A 17,861-nucleotide genomic window follows, 5' to 3' on the forward strand; every position below is an offset into this window, starting at 1 on the left:
AATCCAACTCAAAAGAAAATACTTTAAACTCTTAAAGGTTCTTAAGAAACACACATATGAAAAGCATTTTCACTTAATATAAATTAAGCACTGGGTCTGGAGCTGGAAGACTTGGCTTCAAGTCTTCTTGACTCTGCCACTTGCAAGTTGGAAGACCTTGGGAAAATCATATGCCACGCACTCTGACACTTTGTGTCTTCAGAAATAGAATGCAGACTCAGTTGGTGACTGCCAAGGTTCTTTGCAAAGCCACTGTTTTGTGATTAGCTTTGCAAAAAAGATTCAACATATCTCCTCAAGTCTCTGAATTTGTTTTGGCCTCTGTGTGCTATCTACCATAGATAATTTCTTGCCTTTCTCTCTAGATTTTGCAGATTCTTACAGTGTTCTCTTGGATCACAAGGAGTTAGCCCAAAGCAATAATACTTTGTTCCTTCTTGATTTGAATTCCTTAGGGGCAGTCAAACCCAGAATGCGACAGAAAGGACAGGTGGGGTTTATTACATTAATCTTAGACACTTGGGTGGATTTTCCTGATGCTGGCAAGCAGCCCCTCCTAGGAATGTTTCAAGAGGGTCTATGGCAACCATGAGTATGACAAAATTTGGGTAAAGTTATGTTCATGGTTCAAAATCTGGAAGGTACCTGATTCTTTAAATTGTTTTTTATTAAGGATTTGACAAACAAAATAGCTACAACACTTTTAAAAAAGTATCCCTTTAGCTAACTTGATATAGGTTTGGAGCTATGTGAATCAGGTAAAGGATAATTACTTACTAATTGTGTTCAACATTTAGATTTAATCTTTAACATTTAAAAATAATTACATGCAGTGTCTTAAGACACTCAATTTCAAAAAGGCTTCCTCAATTCTACTTTTAAAGAAATTTAAAACATTTCTTTTAAACATAAGGCAGAGTTTCAAATCTTTCAAATTTCTGACATACTTAAACCTTGCATTTCAAGAGTTTGGGAAGATTAGCGTTTTATGGCCCCAAACTTGATAACCATATTAGTTATGCAAAGAGTTGGAGTAATTAGAGTTATGTCTGAAGATCATCTAATTTACTCATGGAATATACTGTAGGAGCAAACAATCTCCAGACCTGTTTTCTAATATACACTGGGGAAAGAAACTATATCGCACTGGAATCCTGATTGATATTTATGGCCTTTGGAAAGTTAGCATTTTGTGAGTTTAATCCTGGGAAGGATCTAATGACTTCAGCACTGAGAGCTCATCCAGAGAATCTGGTTGATATATGAAGGAAACCAACAGCTATCTTGATGGAGAAGGTTCTGGGTAGATCTGAGCCATCTTCTAAGCCATTGTAAATAAAGAGTAGATGGCACGAGGCCTCAGATTCTAAATTACTTCTAGCCTAGTATCATAAAACAAAAAATTGAGACTCACATAAATGGACTTTGTTTGACAGCCTGAAGGAAATGAGAACAAGGCTCAAATAAATTAAAAGATAAAAAAGCCATTTAGGATGAATAATTTACATGATTTAGAGAGGACTCAGTCATTAAGGGACAGCAATAGTCAACAGAGAGATTTATTGATTCGTTGATCATTCCATGCAACAGTCTTACATTGAATAACTCGATATAAAGAAACTGAAGATGAGTAAGTAGGATACAGTCTCTGCTGGTAAGGAGGTCTCAATCTTATGGGCTAGTTGGTTATGAAAACTCATACAAGACAAAGGAAATAAGATGAAAAACAGGTTCAAGAGAGGGGAGGGAGTATCAGCTCCCCTGTGGAATCTCACTGTGGGACTGTCAGTGTTGGTAAAGAGGGGACCTGAGGCTGCCAAGCCTTCCTACCTGCCCAGAACTCAATAACAGTGCTCCTTCCAAATGCTCCTCCTTTCAGCAACTAAACCAAAACAAAACCTGCTCCCACTGCATTTTGGACTTACAGCTGCACTCCTAGTGTTTAGCATAATGCCCAGCTAATGCTCAATCAATATTTACTGAATGAATGAAATTAACAGTACTTAATCTCTCTAAGCATTATTTCCCTCCTCTTTAAAATGGTTAAAACATGACACTTGTTCATATGAGGATTAAAGGGGATAATATATGTTAAATGCTTACATAGCACAGTGCCTGGCACATACGTGTTCAATAAAAATTAGCTCATTATTATTACTAACATGGGTACTATTACCTCTATTTTTGATGAGATATGAGGCTTAATTAGTCTAATAAATTAGCCTGTGATTACACAGAAAGTAAATTTGGAAATCAGACTTCAAACTTCCATCTGCTTGAGTCCCAAACTAAAGTTCCTCTTCTTGTCTCATGCTGCTGCTGATTATCATTATTTGGGTTTGAGCCTCATCACCCACAGACTGGAAGCTTCCTGAAGACAGGGATTATGACACATACTTTCATATTCCCCAAGAGCCTAATTCTGGACCACATGGCAGTCATATCTTAAAAACTGATTGAACTTCTCTGGACTTCAAATGTAAAATGGAATGATTCAACTGCAAGATTTCAAATTCCCTCAGTGAATGCAGTAGCAGAGTTAATACATAATGTAGCTAAATGAATAATGCTTTGCTGAAAATTTATTAAAGAAAGTAAAAGTGTTAGTTGCTCAGCTGTGTCCAACTCTTTGCAACCCATGGACAGTAGCCCATCAGGCTCCTCCATCCATGGAATTCTCCAGGAAAGAATACTGGAGTGGGTTGCCATGCCCTTCTCCAGGGGATCTTCCAAACCCAGGGATTGAACCCAGGTCTCCTGCATTGCAGGCAGATTCTTTACCAGCTGAGCCACCCTAGAAGTTTACTAAAGAAAAGACCTTCTCAAATCCAACCTTATTTCCCTAAAAAAATTTTGAAAGATGTTCAACTTCCAGACTGATACCACTATCCATTCAGTTCAGTTCAGTTCAGTTCAGTCACTCAGTCATGTCTGACTCTTTGAGACTCCATGGACTGCAGCATGCTAGGCTTCCCTATCCATCACCATCTCCTGGAATTTCCTCAAACACATGTCAATTGAGTCGGTGATGCCATCCAACCATCTCATCCTCTGTCACCCCCTTCTCCTCATGTCTTCAATCTTTCCCAGCATCAGAGTCTTTTCCAGTGAGTCAGTTCTTTGCATCAGGTGACCAAAGTGTTGGAGTTTCAGCTTCAGCATCAGTCCTTCCAATGAATACTCAGGACTGATCGCCTTTAGGATGGACTGGTTGGATCTCCTTCGAGTCCAAGGGACTCTCAAAAGTCTTCTCCAACACTAGAGTTCAAAAGCATCGATTCTTCGGCACTCAGCTTTCTTTATAGTCCAACTCTCACATCCATACGTGACTACTGGAAAAACCATAGCTTTGACTAGATGGATCTTTGTCAGCAAAGTAATTCATTACTTTCATTTAGCATATATTTATTAACAATATATTCTTTGTTGGTTTCCAAAGCAGTTTTACTACCTAGGAATACTTAGGATTCTAAATGGCTTCTTAGAACAGTAATAAATGAAGAGGAGACCCACCTAGACTAATAGGTGAGTTTATTAACTCTGTCAAAGAGCAAGATCACTCACTTGCAGCTAACATAGCCTTTAGATTTATAGTGTATAGATTTCTGAATCTTTGAACATTTGAAAAATATTTCTTTGAGATGTAATTCTCATACTCTAAAATCCACCCATTTAAAGTATAAAATTCAATGGCTTTAATAAATTCATAAATTGTGAAAACATCACTAAAATTTGTTTAGAATATTTTCATCACTCCCAAAAGAAACCCTGAACCATCAGCAGTCACCCCCTATTATACTCTAAGTTCCAGCTCTAGGCAACCACTAATGCACTTTTTTTACATATTTTATTATTGCATTTATATGGAATGTCTTGCCTATTCTCACATTCCATATATACGGGATAACAGAATATGGAATATTTTACAACTGGGTTTTCTCACTTAGCATGTTTTGAAGGTTCATTTATGTTATAATATGTATCAGTATTTCATGAATTTTTATTGTGGAATAATATTCTGTAGTATGATTAGACCACATTTCATTTATCCATTCACCAGTTGATAGGTTGTTTCTGCTTTTTGGCTATTATGAATGCTGTTGCTATAAACATCTGAGAACAGGTTTTTTTTTTTTTTTGGTGGGTATATGCCTAGGAGTGGAATTGCTGGTTCCCATGGTAACTCTGCTTAACATTTTAAGGAACTGCCAGGCTGTCTTCCAAAGCAGCTGCATGATTCTGCACCACATTTCAAGAGTCAACCCGCACAGAAAGAGAATGTCTAGTCAATGTGAGTGTTGTGATTATCTTCGTGGAATCTTCTCATAGGTAATAAAGTGATTCTCCAAAGTTAGAAATAGCACATGAGGGAAAACTAGGGCACAGTTTTTCTTCAGCTACCATTGCTGCAGAAAGCTGAGGCCATGGGCTCCTTGAGGGGAGGGCTTGAGTTCCATTCACTGCTATGTACCCCAGGGCATAGCCTAATGACCAACAATAATCATTAAATATTTATTGAATGAATAAACAACTTTAAAAAGTGCTACGTGGTTAAGGATAAATTTTGCCCAAAGAGTCTGATTTTTGCTCTTGGCTTCTGGGAGGCACTTTCTAAGCTCTTGTCATTTCCTGACCAATAAGATGTCTCTGCTTGTCTGGGGCCTTGGGCCATGCCAGAGAGTCCAGGCTAGCAGTGTGATTTATGATGAGGGCTTTGGGCCACGTGGTATCAACTCAGTCTCCAGAGGGGCTCCAGATGAAAGAGCTCCATGCGTGAGGTCAACCAAGTCTATGTGATGGAGCTTCAATAAAACCTATGGATACCAAGGCTTGGGGGAGTTCCCTGGTTGTCAATAGCCCATGCGTATTGTCACACACTGCTACTGGGAGAAGTAAGTGCCACTCACAGCACTCTTCCAGGAAAGGACAAGTAGAAGGTCTGCACTTGAAACCTTCTGGACCCTGCTCTGTGCACCTCTTCCCTTGGCTGATTTTAATCAGTATCCATTGGCTGTAATAAACTGTAACTGAGTATAACATCTTTTAGTGAGTTATATAAATCCTCCTAGCAAATTATCTAACCTGAGAGTAGTCTTGAGGAGCCTCAACTTGAAGTTAGGGTTAGAAGTGAGGGTAATAAGTAGAAACCCAAACTTTGTAGTTACTAACAGTGCTGAAACACTATTAAAGATGATTTGGTAAAATCTAGTACACATATATATGGAATTTAGAAAGATGGTAATGATAACCCTATATGCAAAACAGAAAAAGAGACACAGATGTACAGAATAGAATTTTGGACTTGGTGGGAGTAGGCAAGGGTGGCATGTTTAGAGAGAACAGCATCGAAACATGTATATTATCTAGGGTAAAACAGATCACCAGCCCAGGCTGGATGCATGAGACAAGTGCTCGGGCCTGGTGCACTGGGAAGACCCAGAGGAATCGGGTGGAGAGGGAGGTTGGGGGGGGATCAGGATGGGGAATATATGTAAATCCATGGCTGATTCGTGTCAATGTATGACAAAAACCACTACAATATTGTAAAGTAATTAGCCTCCAACTAATAAAAATAAATGAAAAAAAAATTTAGTATGTTTAGCATTTCTACAAACAAGTGGTCTAAAGAATCATTCATGAGACAAGGTATTACAGGATGAATACAAACTCATACCCCGATCAACAAAGTGGCTCAGATGGTGAAAAATCTGTCTGCAATGCAGGAAACTTGGGTTTGAGACCTGGGTCAAGAAGATCCCCTGGAGAAAGGAATGTCTATCCACTCCAGTATTCTTGCCTGGGGAATTCCATGGACAGAGGAGCCTGGTGGGCTACAGTCATGGGGCCACAAGGAGTGGGAGATGACTAAGCGAACTCACACCTCCACCAGGGCATACTGATACTCTGCTTCATTATTAGAATATCTTCTCAGAGGAAAGGGTAACATATAATAGAAATAATAGGATTCAAGTGATAGCTTTGCCTTTTTCTAGTTGTATGACCTTCTACGAGCCTCAATTTCCTCATTTATAAAATGGAAATAATAAAGGTATTATAAATAAATAATAAAGATACCCCCTCAAATTGGCACAAGAAGCACATGCAATATGATGCACTCCATGAACTACATAGCATGAAAAGTGATAAAAGTTGAAAGCTTTTTTGAAGTAATTAGATTCACTCTGCCTTCATCAACTTCACTGAATCTCTTTGGGAAAACAAAATCAATGATTCTATTTTTCCCAGTCCACACTGAATTTCAAGACAAAACTGAGATGGATAAAACTTTCAAAAATTTTTAAAGAAAGCTATGCAAAGAAGGATTTCCCACCTAAGAAGCTGAATATATCAAGATGAAAAAAATTTCTGATACAGCAAAGAAATTATTTCTATGAGTTCAGATGATATATGAATAAAGAGCCCAACTGGGGTGGCAGGTAGGAGATATAATGAGAAGAATGAAACCCAATGGAGTGTCACTTTCCCTGTCTCCTGCTGCTGCTGCTAAGTCACTTCAGTCGTGTCCGACTCTGTGCAACCCCATAGATGGCAGCCCACCAGGCTCATCTGTCCCTGGGATTCTTCAGGCAAGAATACTGGAGTGGGTTGCCATTTCCTTCTCCAATGCATGCATGCATGCTAAGTCGATTCAGTTGTGTCTAACTCTGTGCAACCCTATGGACAGTAGCCCACCAGGCTCCTCTGTCCATTGGATTCTCCAGGCGAGAATACTGGAGTGGGTTGCCATTTCCTCCTCCTCCCTGTCTCTTACCTGTTCAAATACAGAAGAGAACTCAAGGAACTTCAAAATACTATACACTGTACACTTCAGTTTTTCCTAAAAGTGACAGACACTTAGGTTGACTTGTTATCTAACAGGCATGTGGTCACAGAAAAGATTACCCTGACAAATTTTTAAACATATATAAACAGGACTGTGATCATACAAACTTGGAAATACAAGTGTCCATCACAATTAAGAAGACAGAGTTAAGAGGGAGGAAGAAAGGACAGGAATTCACTGAGTGACCATCACATGGTGGACAGCACGTTGCACATATTATATCATCTCCTTATCTCTGCCCCAAACCAACCCCTTGCCTTTCTCCTATGTTCTACCCTAATAAACAGCAGCACCATATGTTGCTTAAACTACAAACTAGAAATCGAGCATCATCTTCAGCTCTCAATTTTTCTCTCCTATTATATTTCACCAGTCACCAAGTCCAAATGAATCTGTCTCCTGATTTGTTTTAAAATCTCTTCTTTTAATCCAACTAATTTGGAGCCTGTTCTAATCCACTGCCCTCTGTGCAAATAGAGTACTCTTTCTAAAATACACATCTCACCTTATTTTCCATTTGCACTGGCACTCCTTCCCTGGCACTCCTTGGCTCTTAGTATTATACAGTACTATAGGTTATTTAGCTCTTCATGACATAGATCCTGATGTCCAGCCCTTTATTTCTTCAATTCTAGGTGCTAGTTAGGTGTTTCCAGCTACCTCTTCCTCTGAGCATTTCTTGATTCCATGTTTGGTCAAATATCCCTTTGATTTATCACAGTCTAAATTTCTCCCACTGTGGCTCTTACAAACTATTCAAATTATGTGTGTGTGTGTGTGTGTGTGTGTGTGTGTATAGACATGCATGTATATGAATATATGTATATACACATTTGTACTATGTAAAAATAAACAAGAATGTATGCTATTGCAGATTGTATTGTGTCCCCAGGGAAAGATGTGTTGAAATTATAACCCTCAGTGCCTGTGAGTGTGATCTTATTTGGAAATAGTGCCTTGGCAGATGTAATTAAGTTAAAATGAGGTCATACTCAATTAGAATGGGCCCTAATCCAATATCACTGATGTCCTTATAAGAAGAGAAAACAAAGACATGGGGAGGAAAGTGCTATGTAAAGACAGAGACACACAGACGCAGAAGGGAGATGGCCTTGTGAAGATACAGACAGAGACCGACAGCCACCATTAGAAGTTAGGAAGAGGCAAAGATAGATTCTACCCAAAGCCTCAGAGGAAGTAGTGCTCCGTACTTCTAGCCTCCAGAATTGTGGGAGAATAAATGTCTATTTTTTCGAGCCACCCAGTAAAGAAAGCTGCCATGTAAAGAAATTTGGGCTTTCTTCTTCTTGAAGGTGATTGATAGAATGCAATTGGAATGTTTCCAGCAGACAAGAAATGAAGTTAAATCTGTATTTTAGAAAGAACACTCCTGTTTTCACTATAAACTCCTGTTCAGTTAGGAGAATACAATATAGGGTAATTGTACACTTTCCTGTCCACTTGGTTCATCTCCCCTCTGAGTGTCAGTTCTTTGAGGGTGGGGACTGTGTTTTTTCCCTGTCCATTCCTGTATTTCCAGGATGTAGCACACTGCTAGTTCCTAAGTAAATATTTGTTAAATAAACAAATGAACTGAATTTTTCACAAGAACCCTAGAAGATACCATTCCTGAGAGATGATATTTAATGCTGTAACCTCAGCACCCACCAGACTGTTAGGAGAACAGATATATAATGATCAGAAATTAATTTCTTAAAAGTCAACTAGTAGGTAATAAATAGTTCAACTTTACTGTGTCACGCAAAGGGGAAAAAAAGAGAAGTGGTGCATTAAATCTCTGAAGCAATGCCATGCTTCCATGTGGAATTAGGTTACAAAACAGAAGGAAAACCAGCCAAGTCCAGGTTTCTGACATCACCACCTTTAGAATAACTGGTAGACATTTGATACTAGTGACTTAGGTCACAGACAGAGATGGAGAAATAATCATTCCATTCAATTCATTTCCAACTACTCACCACAGGAATTATTAAAAATGGAAAGAACTTCTTTGTTAGAACTATGGTTTATTTTTATGTCACCATAGTATAGACATCAAAACTCCATGATCCAAGTTATTGCTTATTTCTTTATTGTATTATTCATTTTACAACAACATTATATAAGGTATTACTTGAAAGGAATTCTCCTTTTCCTTTATGAAAGGCCTTGTTTTCTGAAAGAGCACTGTGCAGTATTATAAATATGCACATTCATTACAAAAGAGCTGGCTTATAATCACACTTTGTCTTTTGATATATGTAGATTAGACATCAACTGATGAATTTCATTAATTATGAAAATAAAATGCACTCTTCTGAATTTGACTTCAAAATAACCTCGAAATTACTTCTAACAGCAGCACATGTTCTATCTGTAAATTTATGCTACTCTTTTTTTATATGTAAAACAGAAACTGGCTTTGTGCTTTATAACAAATATAAATGGGGTAATTTGGATAATGAAAATAAATGAATAACAGCAGCACTAATAGAGCTGATCCTATTTGTGATGGCTCATTAACTCTGTACAGGACGCAATTCACTGCCCTGGATCAGGAGTTGATAATGGTGCAATGTGGAGCTATTAGCAAAAGACGGTCGCAATAGGAAATTAACAGAAGGTCTGTTCATTCGCTGGGAAGTTAGGATCCCTTTCAGTATTATAACCACATTAAACCATGTGCTCAAAAAGGCCATAAAGAGGAAAAAGTCAAAGACAGAAACAACTTGAGTACTACTCCTACCAAAAGCTAGTACTGATCAAGCTCACAGTAAGCACTTTAATGCATTTGATCACATAATCCTCATGTCGCTCCTATCAGGCAGTTCCAGATATTAGCCTCATCTTGCAGATAAGAAAATTGAGGCTCAAGAACTTGCTCAAAGTCATACATGAATGGGTGGTGGAGCTTAGATTCAAACCCAGGCAGTACAACTTCAGAGCACTTGCTCTTAACTCTTCATAGATGACAACTGCCCTCTTGGCTCTGCCTCATCTCCAACTTCATCTAGTTCAGAGAGATAATAAGCAAACAGAAATCCCGGTGTTTCTCAGTCCAAGATGCAAGGTGGGGAGAGACACCAACATGACCACTCCTACTGCAGAAAATGCTCAGATTCTAGGGGGGATGGAAAGGGGAGCATGTGGTTTGAAAAGAGATTCACCAAACCGATTGTTTTCTTGTGTAAATGACGGAATTAAAGCTGGACAAGGTTTTGGCCAGTGGGAGAGGCTGAAGAAATAACACAGAAGGCATAATTTAAAAATGCTGATAAACAGTCATATTCCATGACCTCTAGCCTGCCATTAAGTAGCTGGTAGATCCTGGGAAAATCATATAACCCCGTGCAGCAGTATTTCTCAGGGCTGGGCAAGATAATCTCAAAAGGCAGTGCTTTCCAAATGCTGGGCTGTGAGGCACTGTTAGTAGCAATTTCTGTGCTCTGGATAAAGGATAAAAAATAAGTACAGGGTAGTAAATTTCTCATAAGGCAGACTAAATTTAAAGGATCATCCTTCATTCTGAAAGCAAGTTCTTATTGCTTTCTTGTTATTAAAATTTCATTTATGAAATGATGATGGTGATAGTACATTATAGAAGGTCTCCTTTTCTTCTCGAATGTTCTTAGCAGAATAAGAAGTAAGTTACTTTATCTCATTCTATAAACTTTTTTTGAATTGTTACAAGGTTCTGAAGTTCCACACAGGGAACCACTACTTTAATACATTTTGCAAAATGTTCAGGGTATTTCACTTTGTCATAGCATTTGGCAGTTTATTAAGCATTTTCACATCGACTATCTCACGGCTCTACAGTCTGTGAGACAATCTTATTTTCCAGAGTAAAAACAGAATTTAGGAAGGGTAAGCAACATGATCAACATTACACAGACAGATCATTAAAGAAAATTCAGATTCTAATCTGTGTCTTTTGACTTTAAATCCTGTCTGCTCTTAAGTGATTCATAAATCTGGCCAAACAACTAGGGTCATAAGGGGAATGTTTTAAAAACATCAAATGGATAAATCTGAATTTGTGGAGGATAGAGCCTAAGAGTTGCATCTTTTAAGAGCTCTCCAAGTGATTCTGGAAGGCAGTCAGTCAGGTTTGGGGACCAGTACTGAACATAATACTGCCACTGTCTACTCAGTTTTATCAGGAGTAACAGGGGCTTAAGAGTCAGAGCTGGGTATTTCTGATTGAGTCCTATCACCTACCTGAGCCTCGTCCTTCATCTGTGAAAAGAGAAAAATGTCATCTAATATGCAGAGCTGTAAAATACATGAAAAGTGCCTAGATGTGGTAGTTACTAAAAATGGCAGATATTTTATTATTATGATTAATATTTATATTACTATGCTATTAGAATGAATATACTGCCTGATACGATGCTTGATAGTACTGAGTAAGTCTAAGGTATTTCTTATAAGGAGCGATGATTCTAACATTTTCCTGAAGCAAATTCACTACAAGTATGGAAAACCTCCTCATTTATGACTTTTGGAACTCCTGGCAGGTCCCAGTTCCCTCCTCTGTGAACAGTAATATCTGTAAATTGCTTTTGTCTCTTGAAGTCTAAATCGCCACAATTTTATTTGAGTGAAAGTCTCAAATGGTTTGGAGGAAGTGGATTTTTGTTGAGTATTCGACAGGCATAACTGGAATAACTGGTATTTAAAAGTGAAAAATCTCTTAGTTATGCTGCTATTTTCTATCATGGTAAGATGATCTCCAATGCTAGATATTTGCTTCTGTGGAGTTTATAATTCATATCTGAATTATAAAAATCAAAATAGCATCAAAAATATTTGAATCAGCTTACCAAAAAAAAAAAAGAAAAAAGAAAAAAGTGATAATAAAAGACTTTCCTGTGGCCCAATGGTTAAGAATCCATCTGCTAATGCAAGGGACACAGGTTTGATCCCTGGTCTGGGAAGTAAGAACCCATATGTCACGGGGCAACTAAACCCATGTGCCACAACTATTGAACCCACGCACTCTAGAAACCAGTGCTCTGCAACAAGAGAAGTCCCATTGCTGTGAGACGCCTATGCACCGCAACTAGAGAACAGTCTCCACTTGCTGCAACCAGAGAAAGCCCATGCAACAGTGAAGAGCCGGTGTGGCCAAAAAATAAAAAAAATGATAATAAGACAACAATGAGGTCAGAGATAGAGCTGAGAATTCCCAATAAACGGGGTAAAAATGGAGGAGAATGGAATATGGGGCAGAGGAGATGAATTTTTCAGGAAACCAGGAGCAGCTCTTTATAAAAACTGCGTATTTCAGTAAGCATTAAGATTTTTGACAGTGTTTTAAAAATTATGAAAATTTTTTTTCTGAATGTTTCTTACCACAAATCACAAATACTAATCACCAATATACAGCTACAGCCTGAATAAAGGAATTTTTTCTAAGTAGAATAGAATTTATGTATGTCCACTCTTTATAGGAAGCAGTGAGGGCTTTTCTTTTGGTGACTAATTTCACTCTTCTTCTGAAAGAGTATATACTGCATTTAAGTATTCCATCTTTATTCCTCTATCATCATTTTTTCTTTGGGTAGATAAACAATTATTTCATCATTTTGATAATGTCGTGTGTGTGTTAATTGCTCAGTTGTGTCTGACTCTATGCGACTGAATGGACTTCTCTGTCCATGGGAATTCCCAGGCAAAAATACTGGAGTGCATTGCCATTCCCTTCTCCACGGGTCTTCCCCACCAAAGGATAATGTTACAATTTTTATCTGCAAAGTTATGCACATTTTTAGGATTGTTAACCATTTGGGAAAGCTTCTATCATATTCCTCTCTTATTGTTGTCTCTTTCTATTTCTTCCCTCCTTTTTATAAAACCCAAGTAGGTTTTAATCATGAAAACACAGGCTACTATGGTAATGGTAACAAGGATCCAAAATGATATCCCTTATAAATTCATAATAAAAGTGGTAGTTTTTGATTCCCTGAGCATGATTAATTTGATGTATTTCTTTTTGTTTTTAAAAAACTATTCCCTTGCTCTTGTCATAGTCAAAATGAAAATGTCCTGGTTTTAGGCATTGTTTCCCTTCTGTTCCTGCTGTCACTGGCCTGGTCCAGGCTCATGCTTTTCTTCATCTTGGCTGCTCTAAGAGTCTCTTTTTCAAGCTGGTCTCCTTACCTCAAGGCTCCTGTAAGTGGTCCACTTTGAGCATCCTATAACTGTAGCTATACTCAACTTTCTAAAAAGAGCTTGGATTGTCTATTTTCCACCAAAACTCTTTCTTGGCCACCCACTGTTGCCCATAATCCTGTCTAACATTCAAGCCAACATGATTTACTCCCCAAATACCTCTCTCTCTCCTTACTGTATAGCTGGGGATATTCTGCTACTTGCTAGTGCCTAGATATAATCTGAACTTTATCTCCTTTACCCTACTATTGCCTCTAACAAGACAAGTAAATAATAATAACTGATTATAATTTCCATGTATAAGCCACCATTCTTTTCAGATATTCTGTAATTTACATTTGCCTCCAAATCTAACAGGTCATACTTTTAAGAATCTAAGTTGGGGAGGCATATTTACTGTTGCTTCATTTGCCAACATACATGAAGCCAGTTGGCAGGATTAATCTGGAAAGCAAGAGGCTCTGCTGAATTCCTATGCAACAAAAACAAATGAAACCGAATTTGCCAGGCTATCTTGTTTATTTTGGTTCATTCATCAGTGTAATATAGGACATACAACTTTGGAATAGATATAAAGGGGCCTGAAAATTCTGCCATGACCAAGCATATAACTTGCAGAAAATCACACAAACTTTCTGATCCCTCATTTTTTCTCATTGACAAAATGGAAAACTGTCTTGTTTTGTTCAAACAGTATACACACAAAAGAAATTATTATTAGTTACCATTCCCAACAACACAGTCTCTTTCCTGTATCTATTTGGTTTACAATTCTGTCATTCCCAAAGCTTTTGCAACTTTCGTAACTCCATCTCAATAGAAACTGAGAGTCTTAGAGCAAGAAACTAACACCAAATATCACAAATGATATTTAAATATACCGCTTTTTAGGTTGTTGATTAGATCACCTCTTGGGTTTTTCCCAGCTTTAAAGCAGTAAGATTCTATATTTAAATTCATAGCTGAAATTCACATGAAACCTTCAGATATGTAAATACCACTCTATCTTGTTACCTAAGAAGTGCTTGGACTTGCCAAAATTTCCCTGCCTTATCATTCCAGACCTCATGAAGGCTTAATATGTCTGTGTCCCTCTCATATACACAGAACCTCGTAGGGCATCTCATATCTCTTGTCATTTGCACTACAGTTACTTCTTTTACGTCTGAATAGTTAGGTTTTAAAGAAACGTGAATTTGAAACAACAAATTACTGAAACACATTTTAAGTTTATTCCTAAATTGCTAATTGTGATATCTGAAATTCTGAAGACATAAAAATTTCAAACAATGTCTTCTTGGAAGAGGCAAAGATTCTCAAAATGTCTACTTTGTGAAATATAACATTATGTGGTGAAGTATAGCACAGGGGACACTGGAGCAATTGCTTGTTCCTGAAACTTGGCTTGTCATCCTACTCCAAAACATAGACTTTGAAATCAAGACAGCAAACGTACTAACTCTCCCTCATCTTACTAACTCCCCACTAAAGTCGTTGAAGTTTAGTTGCTAAGTCATGTCCGACTCTTCGCGGCCCCATGGACTGTAGTCTGCCAGGCTCCTCTGTCCATGGAATTCTCCAGGCAAGAATACTGGAGTGGGTTGTCATTTCCTTCTCCAGGGGATCTTCCCAACCCAGAGACTGATTCTGTGTCTCCTGCATTTTTTACTGCTGAGCCTCCAGATAAGTGCCTCCCCCTCCTCCTCCACTAAAGTAGACATTGATAAATTTACACCAAAAATCAAATCTCTTTGCTATCTCCATTTAAAAGATTTTTCTGGCTGAAATTTTGACCTGAAAGTTGGCACTGGCATGCCTTTTCCTACAGTTGTCTAAATTTTCAATAAAATTGTAGTCATGATAAAGAAACAACAAATTCTCCTACAGTATACTTGGACATTTTAGAAGAAATCTTACCTGAGAAACTCTGAAGCTACAAATAAATGAAAGTTGATGCCTCCAAATACAAATATACATACACGCACATGCGTGCGCATGCGCACGCACACACACACACACCATTATTTCAGGAACAACCAAAGTAGAGGTAATTTCAAAATCTAGTACAAACGTGATACACAATATTGAAGTTTTTTTTTTTTGAAGTTTTATTCTACTATATTCAAGTGAGACATCAGGAAAGAAAGAAAAACTCTAGCCCACTTTTCCTTAATATAAAATAAAGCTCTTATAGTTTTAACTGATGTTGAACCTCAATTTTCCAATGGGTCATCACTTATCAATGCTAGAAAACGTTAATTCAGATAGCTAGAAATGCTAGAAATTCAGATAGCTTATCAATGCTAGAAAACGTTTATTCAGATAGCAGGACTACACAAAAGCTATTGACACAAATCCCTCCAGAAAAATAGAATGCAAAGAAGCTGGCACTTACTTGGCACAAACCACTGATGCACATATCCAAAGATTCTGTGTAGCAACGAGTCCCATCTAAGACTTTAGGTGCAAGTTCAACAACCAGGGCTGTTCCTTTGGCCTGACACTTGAGGGAACATGGGTTGTCAGGGTCATTAGACACAGGAAGCCATTCATAAAACTGGCCATGGTATTTGACATCATTATGAGCTGAGCACTGCTGTGCTCTGAAATCACCTGCTTCTGGTGGACAGTCCTGGAGAAGAAAAAGAAGGGTGGGAGAAGCATAGGTTAAAAGAAAAGCCTCAAACAGAAACCTAGAGCAGCAGAATGCTCCAAGTCATAGGAAACAAAGTAAATGTTCTATCACTACAGATGGATCCTCCCATAGCATCTGAAAGGTCATATGATTATTTGGCTCTCAAAATGTAGAAATTTGAGAAAGTCATCAGCTTGAAATACATTTTCCGATAGAAGTAAAATGGAAAAGAAACCAGCTTGAAATAGATCTGATGGATACTAGCCCACCAGGCTCCAATGTCCATGGGATTTTCCAGGCAAGAATACTGAAGTGGGCTGTCATTTCCTACTCCTGGGGATCTTCCTGACCCAGGGATCAAATCTGTGTCTTCTGCATTGCAGATAGATACTTTACCAGAGCCAACACCTGATTACTTCATTATCCTTCTTTTTTTCTTTTATTTTTTAAATTTTTATTTATTTATTTATTTATTTTTGGTCATACATTGATATGAATCAGCCATAGATTTACACGTATTCCCCATCCCGATCCCCCCTCCCACCTCCCTCTCCACCCGATTCCTCTGGGTCTTGCCAGTGCACCAGGTCTGAGCACTTGTCTCATGCATCCCACCTGGGCTGGTGATCTGTTTCACCATAAATAGTATACATGCTGTTCTTTTGAAATATCCCACCCTCACATTCTCCCACAGAGTTCAAAAGTCTGTTCTGTATTTCTGTGTCTCTTTTTCTGTTTTGCATATAGGGTTATCGTTACCATCATTCTAAATTCCATATATATGTGTTAGTATGCTGTAATGTTCTTTATCTTTCTGGCTTACTTCACTCTGTATAAGGGGCTCCAGTTTCATCCATCTCATTAGGACTGATTCAAATGAATTCTTTTTTAACGGCTGAGTAATATTCCATGGTGTATATGTACCACAGCTTCCTTATCCATTCATCTGCTGATGGGCATCTAGGTTGCTTCCATGTCCTGGCTATTATAAACAGTGCTGCGATGAACATTGGGGTGCACGTGTCTCTTTCAGATCTGGTTTCCTCAGTGTGTATGCCCAGAAGTGGGATTGCTGGGTCATATGGCAGTTCTATTTCCAGTTTTTAAAGAAATCTCCACTCTGTTTTCCATAGCGGCTGTACTAGTTTGCATTCCCACCAACAGTGTAAGAGGGTTCCCTTTTCTCCACACCCTCTCCAGCATTTATTGCTTGTAGACTTTTGGATAGCAGCCATCCTGACTGGCGAGTAATGGTACCTCATTGTGGTTTTGATTTGCATTTCTCTAATAATGAGTGATGTTGAGCATCTTTTCATGTGTTTGTTAGCCATCTGTATGTCTTCTTTGGAGAAATGTCTGTTTAGTTCTTTGGCCCATTTTTTGATTGGGTCATTTATTTTTCTGGAATTGAGCTGCAGGAGTTGCTTGTATATTTTTGAGATTAATCCTTTGTCTGTTGCTTCGTTTGCTATTATTTTCTCCCCATCTGAGGGCTGTCTTTTCACCTTACTTATAGTTTCCTTTGTAGTGCAAAAGCTTTTAAGTTTCATTAGGTCCCATTTGTTTAGTTTTGCTTTTATTTCCAATATTCTGGGAGGTGGGTCATAGAGGATCTTGCTGTGATTTATGTCGGAGACTGTTTTGCCTATGTTCTCCTCTAGGAGTTTTATAGTTTCTGGTCTTACATTTAGATCTTTAATCCATTTTGAGTTTATTTTTGTGTATGGTGTTAGAAAGTGTTCTAGTTTCATTCTTTTACAAGTGGTTGACCAGTTATCCCAGCACCACTTGTTAAAGAGGTTGTCTTTTTTCCATTGTATATCCTTGCCTCCTTTGTCAAAGATAAGGTGTCCATAGGTCCATGGATTTATCTCTGGGCTTTCTATTCTGTTCCATTGATCTATATTTCTGTCTTTGTGCCAGTACCATACTGTCTTGATGACTGTGGCTTTATAGTAGAGTCTGAAGTCAGGCAGGTTGATTCCTCCAGTTCCATTCTTCTTTCTCAAGATTACTTTGGCTATTCGAGGTTTTTTGTATTTCCATACAAATTGTGAAATTCTTTGGTCTAGTTCTGTGAAAAATACCGTTGGTAACTTGATAGGGATTGCATTGAATCTATAGATTGCTTTGGGTAGAATAGCCATTTTGACAATATTGATTCTTCCAATCCATGAACACAGTATGTTTCTCCATCTGTTTGTG

General features: G+C 38.1%; 1 protein-coding gene across 4 annotated transcripts in view; it reads right to left on the reverse strand.

The window, feature by feature from the left end:
* Positions 1–17,861, reverse strand: part of ADAMTSL1 (ADAMTS like 1) — a 1,078,174-nt gene that overhangs the window by 359,770 nt on the left and 700,543 nt on the right. For all 4 annotated transcript variants that reach the window (XM_043891080.1, XM_043891079.1, XM_043891082.1 and 1 more), the window contains one exon: positions 15,417–15,653. In XM_043891080.1, the coding sequence (XP_043747015.1) occupies positions 15,417–15,653 (237 nt within the window). The remainder of the gene's footprint in view (positions 1–15,416; positions 15,654–17,861) is intronic.

Source organism: Cervus elaphus, chromosome 29 (assembly GCF_910594005.1).
Source record: "Cervus elaphus chromosome 29, mCerEla1.1, whole genome shotgun sequence".
NCBI classification, from domain to species: Eukaryota; Metazoa; Chordata; class Mammalia; order Artiodactyla; family Cervidae; genus Cervus; species Cervus elaphus.